General features: G+C 39.7%; 1 protein-coding gene across 1 annotated transcript; it reads right to left on the bottom strand.

The window, feature by feature from the left end:
- Positions 1-717: 717 nt before the first annotated feature.
- On the bottom strand, positions 718-19,821 carry cand2 (cullin-associated and neddylation-dissociated 2 (putative)). Its single transcript, XM_062416339.1, has 24 exons — positions 19,754-19,821; positions 17,957-18,100; positions 16,293-16,447; positions 15,750-15,873; positions 15,475-15,532; positions 13,881-14,079; positions 13,076-13,181; positions 12,761-12,900; positions 11,856-12,160; positions 10,858-10,999; positions 10,537-10,655; positions 10,151-10,297; positions 9,766-9,987; positions 9,455-9,661; positions 8,248-8,435; positions 7,472-7,637; positions 7,245-7,385; positions 5,986-6,125; positions 4,883-5,058; positions 3,778-3,873; positions 2,831-3,000; positions 2,574-2,738; positions 1,650-1,757; positions 718-1,245 (listed from the first exon to the last, which is right to left on the bottom strand). Exons 1-24 carry the CDS (start codon positions 19,819-19,821, stop codon positions 1,015-1,017), a joined length of 3,717 nt encoding a protein of 1,238 aa, XP_062272323.1. The 3' UTR covers positions 718-1,014.
- Between the last annotated feature and the right edge of the window lie 820 nt (positions 19,822-20,641).

The following is a 20,641-nucleotide window of genomic DNA, read 5'->3' as shown; positions in this document are numbered from 1 at the left end:
TTTGTTGGCTAATTTTAAATAATATGTCAACTTATTACTCTTCATTCTTTTAACTTTTAGCTCGGTCCTTCCGCCATTTTGTTACCGTTGTTCCTCTTCCGTTTGGCGCCTTCTGTTGGACAATCAGGAAATGACTTCATATGTTTCTGTTAACTGGTGGAAGAAATATTCAGATCCTTCAGTAAAAGTACCAATAAAACAGTGAAGGCTACGATTACCCCATTACAAGGAAAAGTGCTGCATGAAAAATGCTGCTTATATATATATATATATATATATATATATATATATATATATATATATATATATATATATATAATGTTTAAAAGTATAAAAAGTAATTAATGAAAGTATAAGTAGTTAAAGTATTACAGTAAAAGTACATAAGTATAATGAGCTCGATACAGTAAAAGTAGTGGTTTGGTCCCTCTGATTACTACCACAACAACCTTTTAAAAGACACATTGTTAAAGATTAAACTAGTGGTTTTTTGACGTCTTACAAAAAGCAGTGTGTAGTCAAGCTCACATTTCAGATGCCTATGAGTTGTTAACAGCTCCACCAAATAGTGATTTTTCCCTCTAAACTTCTCACATGGTTTCATTTCAATACATGTTAAAATGATATCTCAATTTCACTGACATATTTTTTAAAACTTGCAAAATATTGCTTTATTCAAATCCATCACATAACCAGAAGGTCAGACACAAACTGCACTTGGTGTTGCTTACACTTTATTTTATGTCAACTAAATGAAACCCATTTCTTACTGGAAAGGACACAAATGGACAAAAACTGCAAAATCCATTCTATCATAAAACATATTTTTCCCAGAGTAAATGAATATTAAAAAGGCCAAATGTAGAGTTGGAAAATGTTTTGTTTTTAAAATAAAGCTTTTAAAGTTTGTATAGCAAATTTGAACAGCACCGAGCTTCTATAAAACACTGCGCGGCTTTATGAACTGCAGCTATAAAAAACATCATAATAAAACATCTACTCCATCATGTGAGTCTAGCTCATATCCATGCTCTCTGCAGGTCCTAAGCCTCCACCCTCCCCTCCCTGCACGCTCTGGAAGATGGACGCCATGTCTGCGTTGGTTCTGATCTGGTTGGCGAAGTCGGCCATGCTGGGGCTCCTCTCCACCTCGGGCACGGCCAGCAGGGCGGCGACAGCGCGCATGGCCGAGCGCCGCAGCTCCTCCTGCTTCTCAAACTCCTGCTTCACAGAACCGGCCTTCACCTGTGGGAGGTGGGAATCATCATCAGAAGCTCTTTATGACTGTACTCCTCAAAACAATGTGTGAGATATACTTGACTAGAAAAAACAGACTATTAAGTGGCTATAATTGATATTTTATGTATAATAATGTCTGATCTTTGTACTTTACTGTTTTGGTTCACTCTCAGCGCTCATACCATTCGTATCAATTTTTCTTTCTTCTTTAACATCTAAGTACATAGTTTAGATAAGCCAGCTAAAACATGACTGAACACTGCTGATTAAATCTCTCTAATTAACTGTTTGCAACGCTTTGTAGACTCATTATCAGTCACCACAAATATTTTAGTGATTATATGCATTATAATGAGGGTTATTGACCTCTAAGACTTCAGAAAGCATTTGTGTGAATCTGTCTCTGGTACCTTGGTAGTGCAAGTAGCTTTAAGTGGCTCCACCAGTCTATCCAGTCTTTGCAGAACAGCGGCAGGACACAGAGAGACCAGTCTGGCGAGCATCAGGAAGGTCAGCATCTACATAAAACACACGAGAAACACATGGAGATCAGAGGCAAGAGGATGGATGATACTCATGTGGCTGTAGGTGCAACTACAACTATGTAGTGTGTATATCTCATCGTCATAAACCCTTTCTACACCTGAATGAATGAACACACTGCTCACTGGACTATCATTAGTTTTTGCGTTAGGTTTTTATTCAACATTAACAAAACCACAATCAGTTATTGAAGAAATGTCAGATGAGAAATTAACAATGCATTTGCTTTATATTAGACACTATAAAGTGTCTAGAGTGTTTCAAGAGGTATCCTGTTTCAGACTTAAAGTCCAATTGAATTCACATTTTATCAGCCCTCTCTCAGGTCAAAAATAAGGTGAGCATTTTTCCAAATTAAAGGGAAAAAAAGGTATTTGAGGAAATGCTTTTTGTTTAAGCCAGCTGGGGCGATGCGTTTGTGTTTGATCGACAGCAGCTGGCAGGTGCAGGATTAAATGTATGTTCATGTTTGTTTGTATTTTAGATAAGAATGAGACTTTAGCAGGAAAGCTAATGTGTGTTCTTGTGTTGTGTAGCAGGATGCAATCAGGCTCTGTGCAACCATCTGCTCTGCCTATGATAGGGTGACACATTATCGTTAAATGCAAGATTTAGTTGGCTGTATTAAAATAAAATCAATTTTTTTCAGAACACATAATTTCAGCTTGACTTCAAATTTAGTTACAAAAACCGCATGCAAGATGTGGTCTGGCTTGGGGACAGTACGTTTTCTACCCAGACGAAAGAGCTACACTCAGGAGTCTTATGTGGTCATGATGTTTTCTACCCACCCTGATATCATAATGGTCTTTGAGTCCTTCCTCTACATGATCTAGAAACTGCAGGACGTCCAGCCCCTCCAGGCAGCTGTCCAGCAGAGTGTACATACACTCGAATGCTGCTTTACGCACATCCAGACCATCATCCACAGTGTGTTTGAATGGACCCATCTCCACCTGCAATACACACAGGAATGTGAACACCAGCACAAAGCTTTGAAACATAAACGTTTTATAAACATCTTCAGCTTCCCAACCAGTCAGCCCACCTCTCTGATGAGGTCCTTCCTGATCTGGGTCTCCTTGTAGAGGTGAGGCAGCACCGTTGATAGACGACCACGGATCAGAGACGGTTTGTTATGAGCTGCAGAGTTAAACATCACCAAGGCGACGCGGCGCACGTTGATGTCCGGATCCTGCAGGGTCTTCAAGAAGTCACCTGCCAACACACAAATAACATCACAGCTGAGCAAATCTGGAGTATTTCTGAGTTTATTTAAGAAAAAAAGGCAAAATGTCCATCTTTTTTAAGTGTGAATATGTTCTAGTTTCTTTTGTGTCTTTGGGAAACAGTGATCGACATTTTTCACAAATGTATGACATTTTAGAGACCAACAAACTAATTAATTGAATAAAAAATCAACTTGATTATTTGATAATGAATACAATCCTTAGTTATATCCCTAATTATACAGGTATACATATACTTTCAATAAAAGAGGGAAAAAAAGAGTTTAAAAATCACTTCAGAATATAATGTATTATAGTGTCAGTTCTTACATTGCTCTGCTGTATTAGTGCTTATGAATAGTGAAACAATATTCCTTACAACCTTGAACTACTCAATAATAACATTTTCAGTGATCGTTATTTTTCTTTGTTAAACTGACAAAATGGAAAGTTAGACTTCTAGCTGTGTTTCTGCTTTTACAAAGTGTACCATGTGGGATACAAATTGTTTTTAGGAAGATCAACTTGATTTGACAGACTACTGAAGCCTCATATTAGCTTCTGCTAGACTTTAGGATGCAGTTTACTGAAACTGCTTTAAAAAAGAAGGAACTATAACACTGACCATTAACTCTTTCAAGGTACATACAGTATGTGCATGTGACTACGGCTTTAAAACATACTTAAATATGAAACTATGCTTTAAAATTACGATTCGATTTGTTGTAAAGTAAAACTAGTGTGTTATTGTGCTTGTGTTTCTTGCCTATGCAGTCTTTCAGCAGTGTGTCGATAGGCGCAGGTTGGTCAACAATAGTGAACTTGACAGCTGTCACCACTGTGCTGCGAGCCAGAGGAGAACCTGTGAGGGGACAGCAGAGCGCTGGATGAGGGTTTTTAGTTAATGGGTCAGTTGACATAAATGACAAAACACATTTTCTTACCTCTGGTGGTTTTTACTCATGGAAATATAGTTTTGGTTTTATTTACCCAGGTTTTATGATATCTCTACCCAAATACAAATGTGTGGTTCAAACAGCTTTAATAATACTAAACATAAACAAAAAGCAGCTCTGTGAGGCTGTAATGGATATAACTGCTCATATCAGCATACTAACAAGCTCATAATGATAATGTGGTGATGTTAGGTATAGCAGGTATAATGTTTAACTTCTTCGGGTTGATCAATGGGAATTGTAATAGTTTTTGCAGGTCAAGTTCTGCTCTATATGAAAAGTTCCTTCATTTTTGTTTGAATAAAATTGAATTGAACTGAAGCCTGGAAAGTTACTACACTTAATCCTCTAAGGACAGTGACTGTGAAAAAGGAGTCAACCTCATTATTAGTATTAGTACTATTAGAGGAAAAGTCTGTGTCAAATGTTTTGCCAATCCATCAAGTAGATGCTGAGATTAATCGAAGTGTAAGAGAAAACTTTGACCTGCTTCTGTCGCTTGAAGAAAATTAAGAAGATCATAAAAATCATTCAAATGTATTCTTCAGGGATCTCGAATATCTGTTATAAACTGGCAATCCATCAAATAACTGTTGAGATGGTAGTTAATAGTAATTCACCAAACAGTTGTTAAGATATTTTAGTATTTTAGGAACAAAGTGGTGGACGAACTGACCGTCACTGCCATCCCTAAACAGTAATGTGTCTTTCTTTAATGGAACCACTTTCGCCTGGAGATATATTCCCTTTAAAAAGCTACTAAATTCACATTCAAACCAAATTTCACACCAATCTGACCAGTATTTCTAGAGGTATTTTGCTCTGGACCAGGACACTGGATGGATGGTCAGACAGACGGTCAACTCCACCATTGGTAGGACACATTTTAGCACTTTCACACCTCACACATCATACCAGCTTTAAGTTGCTGTTTAAGTCTGGGTAGTAGTTGTGCCGGGTTGACTAGAGTCAGTTTTCCCAAACATTCAGCCACCAGGTTCCTCGTTCCCTCCTCCTGACACTCGCAGTTCTGAAACAGCAGGGCCCAGATAGACTCCACGTGGGCCGAGAGACTCGACGCTGGACAGGCACTGGACAGAAAGAAAGAGAGAGAGAGACAAAGAGAGACAGAGAGAAAGTATTCAGCAATAAGAACAGAGAGAGGAAGAGAAACAAGAGAGAAGTTTTATAATTGTTTGAAGGGAAACTGGTTTTATGACGTATTACTGTAAATTCTCATAATAAAGTTGGCATGCAAATAATGGCTGCATCTCATATTAGAATAAACAGGGTCGTGGTAAATTTAGTGTAATGTTCATTTATGCAGCAGTAATATCATCAGTACTCATCAATCAACTGCTGCTGTTTCAGGTTTCATCACAGAAATAATGTTTTCATACACTAATAAATTCCAGTTGTTTCTGCTTTGCTGTTCTACTTATCAAAGTTAGCACAACATAATTTAGCCAAGTAGGACGTATGTGTGTGTGTGTGTGTGTGTGTGTGCGTGTGTGTGTGTGTGTGTGTGTGGGTGTGTGTGTGTGTGTGTGTGTGTGTGTGTGTGTGTGTGTGTGTGTGTGTGTGTGTGTGTGAAAGTTGGCATGTAGTGTAAAGGGCTTTGAGTGATCAGAGGACTAGAAAGACACTATATAAATGCAGTCTATTATATAAAATATATACAAACAAACATACAGACGATACTGTTCCAAATAAGGGCCACTGAGGTAAATATTTAAGAACTGACGCTACATCTGTTTTACCAGCTGAGCTGCAACAGAGAAGATTCAAACCTCTACTAAACAAATACAAAACACAAAACTGGACTTTACAATGAAAGTTGTAGGTGTAGTAAGTGTAGGTATGCATGATTTGATTTCTGCATGATTATGTTCTGCAATATTCTGCTAAGTTCAACAGTTTTTTTTCTGTAGCTCTAAAATGATTCAAGGGATGAGAATCTAAAGGGGTAAAAGAGAGAAAATGCATCCAAAGTGACACACAGACCCATGAACACACACCTGATGACTTCTTTGAGGGAGTGTAGAAGCAGGTATTGTCTTCTTGGCTGGGAGGTGATCTCTTTGAGCAGGAAGGGCAGGAAGTCGTTCAGGTTGCCGACGGCCATGCTGCCTAAAGCACAGGACGCTGCCGACTTCACCTGAAAACACAAACTAGACACTATAAGAAACGAGAACTTCCGTAAAGTCATTAACTTTTCTTTTTTTTCTACCTCCATTCATCCAGGAAAATATTCAGCTGAACATACCTGCTGTTTGTTTTCCTTCTAATTTATATAAAGCTCATTTGGTTACAACCTCATCCTCACTCATCATACTATCCACATAACTATTATAGAAAGATAAATAATCTTTTTGTCTATTTTCAACCTTTTATGTTCATTTTTTTACCATGTCTACCACATCAATCAGTCAGACCTTTATTTAAACTGGAAGAATCATTGAGGTTGTCCTCGTTAACAATAATGTTGAGTTACATACGCCTCGCTCTATCCCCCATGTTTCCTTATTGTCTCCATTACCAACTATCATTAAAACCAGGATAAAAACATTTAGACTTTGACACCAAGAAAAATAAGTTTAATTTGGAAAAAAAATAAGTTTCAGTTACATTTGAAACCAGGAAAATTAAATAAACATTGAAAGTATAAATATGTCTGGTGCATCCAGGCGGGGAGTTCCGGTCCTCTGAAATGATGCCAACGCAGAAGTAACTTAAAACTGCATTCTATCAAAAGGCCACCAGGGGGCGACCGTTTTGGTGTCAAAAGGACTTCCGTCTCTATACAAGTCAATGGAGAATTCACCAACTTCTCACTTGATTTCTAACCTCAGTAAACGTTTTCAAAATGTGTTTATGGTCTCAATCGCTAGTTTAAAGCCTTTTTCAATGCAGTATGATGTTCATTTGGGACATTTTGGCCTCCCTGATTTTATATGTGACGATAAAGCAGGGTATGCATTAGGGCGTGGCTACGTCGTGATTGACAGGTTGATTGGTTCACAGGTTCAGGAGGGCACCTCATGCTCCTCCTGATGCCCATATAAGTAGAATCCGTGTTTTTATTTTTACCCGGCATGCACCTGAAATTTAGGAATAGTTTGATAGGTGGATAATGTGTTTATAATATTTACCATCATTAGTAGATTATTAAAACTCTCAAAAATAAACGTATCAGTTTGACTATTTGGGATAACATCAGGGACATCTTTGGGATTTGGACTGTGAAAATAATCAATATCATTATGTTTTGTCTTACCTCTTCACTGGTTGAGGAGAAAGCCTCCAGTATGACTCCCTGCACCTCTTTACTTCCTCCCAGACTGCCGTTCCTCCCCACCTCCCCCAGACACAATAAAGCCAGGACTCGAGCGGACTCTGGAGAGCTGTGATTCTTCACCTGAGGAGAGCAGAGAGAGTAGATCCAGTGAAACAGAGACAGAGCACATGAAGGTTTGTATAAGTCAAACGTTTCTACACACACACCTCCTGGATGAGGCCGGTCACGGTGCCCGGAGTCTCTTTGGGGCAGGCGGAGGACAGAGCAGCCACACAGCGAGCGACAGAGTGGAAGGACTGTCTGTGGAGGACTGAGCTGTCTGCAGAGGACGGAGGGTGGTGGAACGGCTCTGTGAGGGACTTCAGCAACTGACTGAGGAGGAAGAGAGGAGAGGAGAGGAGAGGAGAGGGGGGGGGGAGAGAGGAAAGGAGAGGAAGATGGGAAGAGAAGAGGAGAGAAGAGGAGCGGAGGAAAGATGAAGAAGAGCAGCAAAGAGAAGGGAGAGGAGAGAGGAGAGGAGAGGAGAAAAGAGGAGCAGAGAATTTTATTTCATATTTCATTTAAGAGGTTTCAGTATTGTTACTTTAAATAAAGATTTAGTGTCAATTGAATCTTGTATGTAAAATGTGTTAATTTGCCTTTTGGCTGATTTGTAATCAGATGAAAATCAGTTTCTTATCTCCACACTTTATGAAGTTCTGTTTACAAGCTCGAGGGAAACAGAATTCATTTTCAATTTTTGCTTTTTTATTTTTTATATTTTTACATTTCTTTTTTTTCTTATGTCTTTAATATTAACAAAAAGAACTGCCCCCCTGCAGCTTACATAAAAAAATATTAAGAGTCAATTCAAATCAATTAATCAATTAAAAACCAACAAAAACATTTAACAGTTATCCTCAAGCCAAAATGTCTATATGTGGGACATTTGGGCCTCACTTAACACACACACACACACACACACACACACACACCATCATACCTGTAGCTGAGGTTACTGGTTTTGGATGATACCAGAGCCTGGAGGAAGGCCACGATGGCTGCGAGCGCTCCGCCCTGCAGCAGCGGAGAATGGACGAGTCTGAAGACGCCCGGCAGCACAGAGGAGCTGATCTTAGCCAGAGAGGAGGGGCAAGCTTTGGCCATGCCGGTCAGCAAGGTGACGGACACCTGAGCAGAGAAAACTGCATTTAATACACAGATTTTATTATTATTATATCAATATAAAGGGATTAAGATTAAGGTTGGCGACTCAAAAAATGAATAAAAGAGTCATTAAAGAGACAGGAGCCAAAACAGCCTGTTAATAGACAGAGGCTGAACTGGAGACCCAGAATATAAATATAGAGCTGGAAATGTGCAGAATGTCCTCTTTAAGTAATATTTAATACTGTAACATTGCTGCAACCATGATAAAAAACATTTTTGTTCAATTTCTTCTTATAATGTGAAACTTTTCTTATTCCAAAAGAAACAAGAAACCGTCATTGTCACACTATCTTATCTTGTTATATCACAAAAAAATGATGATATGTTAAGTTGGTAATTTGTTCCATATGTCATTAACCCTCCTGTTGTCCTCGAGTCAAGGAAGGAAGGAAAGATGGAAGAAAGGAAGGAAGGAATGATGGAAGGAAGGAAGGAAGGAAGGAAAGAAGGAAGGAAGGAAAGATGGAAGGATGGAAGTAAGGAAAGAAGGAAGGAAGGAAAGGAAGGAAGGAGGGAGGGAAGGAAGGAAGGAAGAAAAGGAGGGAGGGAGGAAGGAAGGGAGGAAAGGAAAGAAGGAAGGGAGGAAGGAGGGAAGGAAGGAAGGAAGGAAGGAAGGGAGGAAGGAAGGAAGGAAGGAAGGATCGAAGGAAGGAAGGAAGGAAGGAAGGAAGGAAGGAGGGAGGAAGGACAGACAGACAGAAGGACGGAAGGGAGGAAAGAAGGAACAGTCAAAACAGACGGGGTCAATTTGACCCGGGAGGACGACACGAAGGTTAAAACAAGAAGAAGATCCACTCAGTCCTAATGAAGCGAAACTGCCGCCTTAAATAAAAAGTTTCAGAGGATTTTGCAGCAATTACAGAAACATGTTTCTAGTTTGTATTTCTTGATACTTTTAAGCTTTTGTTCTAGAAATTGGTCTAAATTACCACTTTCAATCATCCCTCTCCCAGTTACCTGATCTCTTCTTTCCTCCTTACCTGAGATACATGCATGTCGCTCTCATCCACCAGAGCAGGAAGTTCGCTCAGCACGGGTTCCAGCGCCGCCGGTTTGATGCTGGCGGCGTGATGCGTGACGAGTGCGGTCAGACACGCCAACGTACCGAGCTTCAGAGCACGCTGGTTCTTCCGCAAGAAAGATCCCAACACGGACAAAGATTCTGGCAGGATGGACGACAGGTCGATCTGAAGGAGGGAAGAGAAAAGAGAGTCAATTCTTCATTTTTTTAACATTAAATGGCGGAATAAACGTGTCCTTTAAAAACTGAGTGAAAACTTTTACACTGAACCTTTAACTGAGAGGCAGCGATGAGTGTGATGGTCCTCACTGCCGTCAGTCTCGTAATCTCATTCTTCAGCCTCTCCAGAAAGATCACCAGCACACCCTTCAGCTCCGCCCCCAGGTGATCGCCGAGGTGACACACCATGTGACCCATACAGGAAATAGCCCTCTCCTTCACCTCCTGGTCGATGTCTGTTGCTTTCAGCCTCTTCAGGGTTGCAGAAAACACCTGGAAGAAGCAAAAAATGATGATTTCTTAAACACTGAAGAGATAAATAGACTCTGAAAGATGGTTTGTTGACGTTTTCTCACAGCAGATTATTATAAATTGAACGTTTTACTATAGCTGGAAATAATAAAAGAGGCAGGAAAAAGCACCTGACCCATCATACCTCTTTGACGAACGGTTTTGGGTCGAATCCTCCCTTCTGTTCCAGCGGTCTCATCACTCTGACCAGCTGCTGAGTGACAAGCAAAGCCTCCGACGTGATCTTATAGAAAGAGTCTTCTATACACGCCACCACCGGGGGCAGCAGCACCTGCAGGAACCGCAGCGAGGGATAACAACTTGATTTGTATAGCATTGTTTCATACAAGAAATGCAGCTCAAAATGTTTCACAACAAAAGAAATTACATACACCAAGTGCTTCACATTAAAATGAGCTAAAAGGAGCATAAAGCAATGTTACAAAAAAGGAATAAATTAAGAAGCTGGAACCACATGAATGAAGTTGGCAATTGATTTTCTCTAAATTAATTAAAAGAGGCTTGAAGAACCTGCATGTGGGGCTGAAAGGCTTGAGGAGGGTGTGAGAGGAGGAGGACATGGAAGAAGGAGAGAGCGTCGATCCTCATGGTGGAGGAGGTGGACTTGTCGGTCAGGGAGAAGACGATGCCTGGAGGAAGGAGGGAGGAAGAGGAAAAGAGAGAAAGAGAGAAGAACGGAGAAGAGAAAAGAAGATGTCAGGAGGTTTTTAGTGCAAATGAGCAAGGAATAGACTGAAGTTAAAATGTAAAAGAGTGTGTGTGTGTGTGTGTGTGTGTGTGTGTGTGTGTGTGTGTGTGTGTGTGTGTGTGTGTGTGTGTGTGTGTGTGTACCAGGTATCAGAGCAGGTATGTGTTGTTCCAGGGCTCCTGGTGCAGTGTGAGCCAGCTCAGTGAGGAGACAGAAGCAGCCCTGTCGAGATTTAAGGCTCTTCTCCTTCAGCTGTCTGTGGAGAGCTTTCACTATCACCGGCACCTGCACACACACACACACACACACACACACACATACACACACATCCAGCTGTTGAATGATCCACATTGAATCATTGTCTATACAACAAAGTTTTTTTGGGCTTTTCAAAAACAAAGATTCCCATTAACTAAACTGGGATATATTTGTTTCAGTGGTTAAAATACATCAACCAACATTAGTTACTCTCCTAATATTGATTACTGTGCAGTACTGTGCTACTACTTGTTGCCAGAGTCACTTTTACAAATCTTTTCACATCAGTTTTACAGCTTTTAAACTAAATGTACCTCCATATAAAAGCTAAACCAGGTTAAAGCTCCAGCAGCACTGTGATAATATAATAATATAATACACACTGTATCAGCAGCCTCTGGTACAGAGTGAATAACAATTTAATACAGACCAGGAGCAAAACATTTCAAAACATGCTATAGTGTGATAACTAGTGTCTTAAAGAAAGAGGGAAAGAAAGAAAGGAAGAAAGAAAAAAAAGAAAGAAAGAAGGAAAGAAAGAAAGAATGAGGGAAAGAAAGAAAGGAGGGAAAGAAAGAAAGGAGGGAAGGAAAAAAATAATGAGAGAAAGAAAGAAAGAAGGAGGGAAAGAAATGAAAAAGAAAGAAGGAGAGAAAGAAGGAAGGAGAGAAAGAAGGAGGGAAAGAAAGAAAGAAAGAAAGAAAGAAAGAAAGAAAGAAGTCATTTATTACAACTTCAGCATCTTAAATGTGATGATTTGATGCTTTTCTTTGTCATAATTATTGGCATTGGCCCTAAACTGTGGTTCTCTGGTTCTGTTCCCTGACTATTATTCCACTTTTCATCTTTAACAGACTGTTAATGAACGTTGTTTAATCTGCACCTGTTTCTTCAGCAGGCCGACTGCCGGCTCCTCCTCTTTGCTCGTGTCTGAACTGGCCGTAATCAGACCGTGGTGACTCGACCCTCCTCGTGTTTGTCTCAGCAGCGTCGAGAAAGCAGCGAACACGTCCGCCCGCACGTTCTCCTCGCGCTCCTTGAACCTGGCGAGCAGCGCGGGGCAGATGGAGGAGTAGAAGGAGAGCAGGAGGTCTCGGCGTGAGTCGATCAACGCGTCGAGACACTTGATGGAGGAGCGTCGCACCTTCCAGCTCATATCATCATCATCACTGTACTCGTCGTCAGAATCTGGACGGAGACGAGAGACAAGACAAGAGACAAGAGGACAACAGTTATTTCATACATGAAGAAGAAATGTTATTAAAATCACTGAAAATATAACAGAAATAAAAATAAAGAAGTTTTGTAAATAACTGAAAATACAACAGAATAAATACCAATAAAAGATACAATTGAGTTAAAATCACTGACAAAAATAAAAGAAGAAATACAAATAAAACTAATTTTGTTAAAATCACTTAAACAATAACACAAGAAATAAAAAATTAAAGAAAAAAAATGGTTAAAATCACAAGAAATATTAAAAAAAGAAGACATTTTGTTAAATCACTGAAAAAATAACAGAAGAAAAACAAATAAAAGAAAATAAGTTGTTAAATGAACTGAAAAATTAACAAAAAAATTAAAAATTAAATAGGTAATGTTGTTAAAATCACTGAAAATGTAATATAATACTTAAAAATAAAGAGGAAGTTTTGTTAAAATCACTTAAAAATCACTCAAAATGACTTATTATCATTAATATCTGTGTTTTTATAAAAGCAGCATTACTCCGCTCTAGATTTGTTTCTACTGTCTGATGAATTGTTGGTGGAGTGAGACACAAACCTTCATCGAAGCCGTCTATGTCCATGCTGTCTTCCTCTTCCTCCTCAGCGTCATCGTAGTTGTAGTTCGGGTCAAAGGTCATAAACTTAAGACAGAGCTTAGTCACCGTGGCAACGTGGGCCGACATCTCCTTTGGACATCTGTCAATCAAAAAGGGAAACATCAGTAAATAATAGAGAGGAGAGGGAGAGTGTGTGTGTGTGTGTGTGTGTGTGTGTGTGTGTGTGTGTGTGTGGTGTGTGTGTGTATGTGTGTGTGTGTGTGTGTGTGTGTGTGTGTGTGTGTGTGTGTGTGTGTGTGTGTGTGTGTGTGTACCTGCGTATAAAAGCTTCAAAGGTCTGGAAACAATACTCTCTCAGCTCGTCGTCCTCCACACTGGTGAACTTTACGACCATGGGGATCAGCTTCTCTAAATGTTCGCCTTCAGAACAAACACATTAAAGACAAATATACAGTTTACAGTTCTTTATATAATATATAGCAATGAATGCGTTAGTGTAAGAGCAGGATGGATGTTAATTAAGACTGATGAAAGCAGGAAGTATCTATTTTAAGGAGGGATGGAAAGGAAGGAAGGAAGGGAGGAGGGAAGGAAGGAAGGAAGGAATGAAGGAAGGAAGGAAGGAAGAAGGAAGGAAGGAAGGAGGGAAGGAACGAACGAACGAAGGAAGGGAGGAAGGAAGCAGGGAAGGAAGGGAGGAAAGAAGGAAGCAAGGAAGGAGGGAAGGAAGGAAGGAGGGAAGGAAGGAAGGAAGGAAGGAAGGAAGGAGGGGAGGAAGGAAGGAAGGAAGGAAGGAAGGAAGGCAGGGAGGGAGGAAGGAGGGAAGGAACAAAGGAAGGAAGAAAGGAAGGAAGGAAGGAAGGAGGGAAGGGAGGAAGGAAGGAAGGAAGGAAGGAAGGAAGGAACGAACGAACGAAGGAAGGAAGGAAGGAAGGAAGGAAGGAAGGAAGGAAGGAAGGAAGGAGGGAAAGAAAGAAGGAAGGAACGAAGGAAGGAAGGAAGGAATAATAACATGCTGATGTTTAGAAGCTGTAATGATAATTGATCAGAGGGTCTCCAGTCTTCATGTTGCCTCACAAACTGACCAGAATAGACCAGAACAGAATGACCGACTCTCACCGACTCGATGGCCGCCCTGACGGCTGACGGTCGCCAGGCACTGGATGTACGTCCTCGTCATCGAAGTGGGCGGACCCTTGGCCAGCTCCGTCAGCAGGTGTTCAGTCAGCTGGGAGAAGAGGGCGGGGCTACAGCAGGGCACCAGGTGACCCAGAGCCAAGATGGAGCGCTTCCTGACCGCCATTCTGGAGCTGGTTAACTAACGGAGGAGAGGAATAAACAGATGAGAGGCTGATAAATAAGATGGAGGGATGGGTGGAAAAGGTAAAATACAATAAAATAAAGTATATATTAGGACACGAAATATTCACATTTAGCTGGAATCAGATCATTTTTACAGTTTTCTCTTAAAAAGGGTTAGAGTTAGGGTTGGACTCAAAATGATTAAGTGATAATTAAAATAGCTGATGTAGCCTACTTGGCAACTAATCAATTAATGGACTAATCATTGCAGCTCCAAACATCCAAGCACAGTATGTGAAAATGCCTGACGATGACTCTACTGTAAGAAGTACAAAAAAGACTTACTTGAGATTATAAACAATACTTATTAACCCTCCTGTTGTCCTCCAGTCAAGGAAGGAAGGGAGGAAGAAGGGAGGAAGGGAAGAAGGAAGGAAGGATGGGAGGGAGGAAGAAGGAAGGAAAGGAGGAAGACGGAAGGAAGAAGCAAGGAAAGGAGGAAAGAAGGGAGGAAGAAGGAAGGAAAGGAGGGAGGAAGGAAGGGAGGAAGAAGGAAGGAAGGGAGAAAGACAGAAGAAAGGAAGGAAGGGAGGGAGGAAACAAGGAAAGAGGGAAGGAGGGAGGGAGGGAGGGAGGGAGGGAGGGAGGGAGGGAGGGAGGGAGGGAGGGAGGGAGGGAGGGAGGGAGAAAGGAAAAGAGGAAGGGAGGAAGGGAGGAAGGGAGGAAGGGAGGAAAGAAGGACAGAGGAAAGAAGGAAGGGAGGAAGGGAAGGAAGGAAGGATGGAAGGGAAGAACGAGGGAGGGAGGAAGGGAGGACAGAAGGAAGGGAGGAAAGAGAGAGGAAGGAACGAAAGAGAGAAGGAGGGAGGAAGGAAGGAAAGAAGGAAGGGAGGAAGGAAAGGAAGGATGGGAGGGAGGAAGAAGGACGGAAAGGAGGAAGACGGAAGGAAGAAGCAAGGAAAGGAGGAAAGAAGGGAGGAAGAAGGAAGGAAAGGAGGGAGGAAGGAAGGGAGGAAGAAGGAAGGAAGGGAGAAAGACAGAAGAAAGGAAGGAAGGGAGGGAGGAAGGGAGGAAGGGAGGAAAGGAGGGAGGGAGGGAGGGAGGGAGAGAGGGAGGGAGGGAGGGAGAAAGGAAAAGAGGAAGGGAGGAAGGGAGGAAGGGAGGAAAGGAGGAAAGAAGGACAGAGGAAAGAAGGAAGGGAGGAAGGGAAGGAAGGAAGGATGGAAGGGAAGAACGAGGGAGGGAGGAAGGGAGGACAGAAGGAAGGGAGGAAAGAGAGAGGAAGGAACGAAAGAGAGAAGGAGGGAGGAAGGAAAGAAGGAACAGTCAAAACAGACGGGGTCAATTTGACCCGGGAGGACGACACAAAGGTTAATATGATGGAAGTTAATAATGTTTAATAACTTCTTACCTGAGGCAGCAGGCTGGACAGCAGAGAACTGTGGAAACTGACCAGTGAACCGCTGAGTCTGCAGGAAAAATACAAACAATCAAACATCTGAGCTCCTTTCACACAGAGGCTGAATATTCAAACTGTCAGATTCAGTTGTGTAATTTTTTTTGTGAGTTTTTTTCTGTTAATGAGTCACTTTCTTAGTTCTTGATTGGATTCATTGTGACTCAGCGTTATAACAAGAGTCTACGGCACTGCCAGTAGCTTGAGTTGAATGCTAACATCAACGTTACCTTCCCAACATGTCGGACAGGATGTCGAGAGCCTCCAACTGAACCGACACATCCTCCTGTTTCCCCATCGCTCCGATCAGCTGGGAGGTGATCTTCTTACACACACTGGCTGTCAGCGTCAGACCTGGAAACACACATAAATATAACTGTAAGAACACAGAGAAGAAATTAAAAAAGCAAAAAAACAAAAAATGTATATTAGATCATTTTTAACTGAATACTTTTGCTTCCAGTTGTCCTTTTTGGTTCTGAGTTTGTGGTTAGTGGGGGAAGGGATGAAATCTGAAAGTTAGGAGACGTGATTTCTGAAAAAAGGTGCAAGTGTTAAAAAATGATGCTGATAAAAGTGAAAAATTAAAGAGACAGGAGATAAAATTGCCTGAACTGAGAGGCTGCATAAAGGACCAGTAGAAGATAAATAAAGAGTTTTTAACTGGATATCATGCAAAGATATTCCAGTTTGGCTCCAGATTATAAAAACAGAGACATCAAAAGCTGCAAATTTGGACTAAGAGGAGATCAGAGACGATAATCAGCCGTCACCTGATGAAGACGGCGGCAGCTCAGCGATCACAGTCTTCAGTCCCATGCTGGAAATGTCTCTCAGCTGCTCCTTGTCCGACATCATGTTTGAACACAGGATGTCCACCATCGTCTCCACCTGAGGCTCCTTCACTTTGCTCACCAGAGGGGCCAGGCTATAAATCAAACATACCCACAGTAGTAAAATCATCATCAGTTAACATTGGCTAGTCGTTGTCAGGGCGAAGAAAGACAACAACAGTAACTTCTCTCTGTGATTCAGTTTTGATTTAGCTTCATGGAAACTTGTTTTAACTATTAAAGATGTATGAAAACAATACATAAAACATCTGTATAAGTATTTAAATATTCAATATGTCCATTTTGTTTGTGTGAAATCTTTAAAATCTTCAAAAGTAATTATGTGAAGTGAAAAATGTTCCTTTTATCAGTATAAATAAATAAATATGGACCAGTCAGCTCAGCTTTAATACTTTACATGCTCATTAAACGACTTATAAAAAGGTTTAAAGTAACAGCTTGAATGCAAGATTGAACTGAAAATGACCTGAATCAGTGTGTTACATTACATTTAATTACTAAATATTTACATATATTTGAGTCTATAATTTGTGATTTTTGTCAAGTGGCTGCTGTTACACTACAATTTACCTTTGGAATTAAAAAAGTACTCTATCTAACAGTACTCTTCATAGGACTTGACAATATACTTGACTTGTTGTAATCTCAAAGAGAAAAGATGCATTGCACCTGAGTTTAGCCATTGCATAGTTTCCATCTGCAGTTCCTGTGATAGTCCGACACAAGAACGACAAACACCAGGAAGGACAGACGGACATCAGTACAACAGGTAGGACAGACACGAGAACAGTACACAACAGGACGGGTAGGAAAACATAGATTAGTAGACACAAAACAGTAACAACAAGACAAAACATCAATGACAACAGACAATACAACAGCAGCTAAAACATTGAATAGAGTTCCAGATGGTAAAAAGTTTCCAGTCTTATGACCCCTGCAAAGGTAAATGCTGCATTACAGTAAAATACAGCTGTTCTATTATTGGCCTTCACCCACTTAGTCATCATATCCACATTTCTGATTATTATTAAGTAAAAATCTCATTGTGGAAATATTTTGTGAAAGCACCAATAGTCATCCCTACAATATTGTCCCAATATCGATATCGAGGTATTTGGTTAAAATATTGGGATATGTAATGTTGTCCATATTGTACAGTCCTAACTGTTAATATATGTTCACTTATTGATGTGGTATATGTGCTGAAGTGTATTTAGACAGTGATGTGAAAGCTTAGTTTAGGGGAAAGAGTGAAATGAAAGAGTGAGTGACGAAAAAAATCTTCCCAGCAAACAAAATAAGGTCTTTAACGTCCCCTAAATGCTCAAAATTAACATTGCTCACTCACCAGCCAAAAAAAAAAAAAGTAATCTATTGATTGGCTGGTATTTGAACATTCATGGGGACATTAAGCTGGTGAAACATCACAGTAGTCTCCTGAACGTCCAGGATGATTCCCACCTCTAAGAGGATTGTGTAGCTCGTCCCAGTGTGGAAAAAAACCAGTGGGACCAGCTTCCATCTGCAGACTCTAACCTGTGTGTGTGTGTCTGAGTTTGTATGGTGGTGAATATTTTTACCATTTCACAGCCAGGTTCTGCACCTCTCCGTTCTTGTCCTCCAGCAGTTTGAGCAGCATTGTCACCACTTTCCTCTCGCTGTCCTCGTCCAGCTTAATGCTGTCCTTCTGCAGCTCCAGCATCAGGTCGTTGGTGGCCATGAACCTGCACACACACACACACACACACACACACACACACACACACACACACACACACACACACACACACACACACACCAAAGGAGACAAAGTGGGATGAGTTAACTGAAAGAGGAGAAGCAAAGACACATCACGACCCCTCACATTTATCTGCTGACCCTTTGAGGGACCCGACCCCTACGTTGAGAACCACTGGACTAGTTAAAGTAGTGTAAACTAGCTCCACCTCCAGCAGCTCCAACAGTAACATGCTGCTCTAACACTGATGCTTCACTATTAATAATCTAATGATGTCATAATAATAATATATCAGTCAGAGGACCAAACCACTACTTTACTGTAATACTGCATACTACATCACTCATAATACTGCAGTACTTTTACTGTAATACTGCATACTACATCACTCATAATACTGCAGTACTTTTACTGTAATACTGCATACTACATCCCTCATAATACTGCAGTACTTTTACTGTAATACTGCATACTACATCACTCATAATACTGCAGTACTTTTACTGTAATACTGCATACTACATCACTCATAGTACTGCAGTACTTTTACTGTAATACCGCATACTACATCACTATAATACTGCAGTACTTTTACTGTAATACTGCATACTACATCACTATAATACTGCAGTACTTTTACTGTAATACTGCATACTACATCACTCATAATACTGCAGTACTTTTACTGTAATACTGCATACTACATCGCTCATAATACTGCAGTACTTTTACTGTAATACTGCATACTACATCACTCATAATACTGCAGTACTTTTACTGTAATACTGCATACTACATCGCTCATAATACTGCAGTTCTTTTACTGTAATACTGCATACTACATCGCTCATAATACTGCAGTACTTTTACTGTAATACTGCATACTACATCACTATAATACTGCAGTACTTTTACTGTAATACTGCATACTACATCGCTCATAATACTGCAGTACTTTTACTGTAATACTGCATACTACATCGCTCATAATACTGCAGTACTTTTACTGTAATACTGCATACTACATCGCTCATAATACTGCAGTACTTTTACTGTAATACTTTAACTACATCACTCATAATACTGCAGTACTTTTACTGTAATACTGCATACTACATCACTCATAATACTGCAGTACTTTTACTGTAATACTGCATACTACATCGCTCATAATACTGCAGTACTTTTACTGTAATACTACATACTACATCACTCATAATACTGCAGTACTTTTACTGTAATACTTTAACTACATCAAGCTCATAATACTACTTATATCAGTGTTAATGTAGTAGTATTCATTCATGCAGGACTTTTTACTTGTAATGTAATATGTTTATATTGTTTTATGATACTTTTAGTAAAGTAACGGACCTGAATACTTCTTCCACACCTGTCAGTTTGTTGTTTTGTTAAAATTTAAACCGATTTAATGTTAAATAATGCTGCTGCTGCCTCACACACACCTTCATCTCAACACACACAGTCACATTTAGTAGAGTACACTTCATTAAATGTGTGTATTTCGACTATTTTGAAGGGAAAACAACCTACAAACTAGTTTAATGTTTTTTAAAAAGTGGCACACAGAGGATCAAAAAGTGTCATCTCATTGTCAGACTCTCCTGCAGCTGTTTACCTGAAGTCTTTGTCAGTGGAGGTCATCTTCTCCAGCAGGTTGGAGATGTGATAGGAAACACTGGACATCTTTGTTTCTCTGTTAATTAAAACTTAAACACGAGAGTTAATATAAATAAATATAAACACAGTGAGAGACCAGCAGATTTAACCCAGCAACATGGCGAGAGGCAGAGACACACAGAGCAACTTGACACTTACTGGGTTCAGATATAAATAGATGTCAGTTGAAGGTTTTCTGCTCGTTAGCGCCACCATGCGTAGAGAAACAAAGTCTCGCGAGATTATATTTTCAATGATTCAAGTGACAATTTTAATTAAAAAATATATATTTTTAAAACTTTAACTAAGTGTTTTTTGTGTCTAACTCTAATAAAACCTTAATAGTAGAGCTGTTACTTCATAAAACATTGTTATTTTGTTTTATATGTCGAAGAAAGCGCGAACTGGCGAAACAAACGGCTACAGATCTCGCGAGAGTCTAGAGTTAACGCTCAGATAGGTGTATGGAGGATGAAGCAGGCAACTAATAAATAAATAAATACAAATAAAAAATAATAAGAAATTAAATTATAAATGAATACAAATAAATACATTTAAATATAAATACATAGATAAATATATATTTTTTAATTGATATATTTATACAAGTAAATAAATAAAATATAAATAATACAAATAAATAGATAAAATAAAATATAATAATAAATAAAGATTAAATTATAAATTAATCTTTATTTTGTATAAATACAAATACAAATAAATAAATAAGTTTAAATATAAATAAATAAGTTTAAATAAATAAATATAAATACATAAATAAGTAAAACAATGAATTAGTTAATTAATTAAATGATAAATAAATACAATTATAAATAAATAAAGATTC

The sequence above is a fragment of the Scomber scombrus genome, chromosome 3 (assembly GCF_963691925.1).
Source record: "Scomber scombrus chromosome 3, fScoSco1.1, whole genome shotgun sequence".
NCBI classification, from domain to species: Eukaryota; Metazoa; Chordata; class Actinopteri; order Scombriformes; family Scombridae; genus Scomber; species Scomber scombrus.
Note: the sequence above shows the minus strand (reverse complement) of the source record. Positions and strands in the feature narration are given on the sequence as shown.

Coding starts and splice junctions, on each gene's coding strand:
- cand2 (XM_062416339.1), bottom strand. CDS start 19,821: ATGTCCAGTGTTTCCTATCACATCTCCAACCTGCTGGAGAAGATGACC. Junction 15,874..16,292: donor GCTGCCGCCGTCTTCATCAG/GTGACGGCTGAT, acceptor GTGTGTTTCCAG/GTCTGACGCTGACAGCCAGT. Junction 9,662..9,765: donor TCGCTGCCTCTCAGTTAAAG/GTTCAGTGTAAA, acceptor TCCCTCCTTCAG/ATCGACCTGTCGTCCATCCT.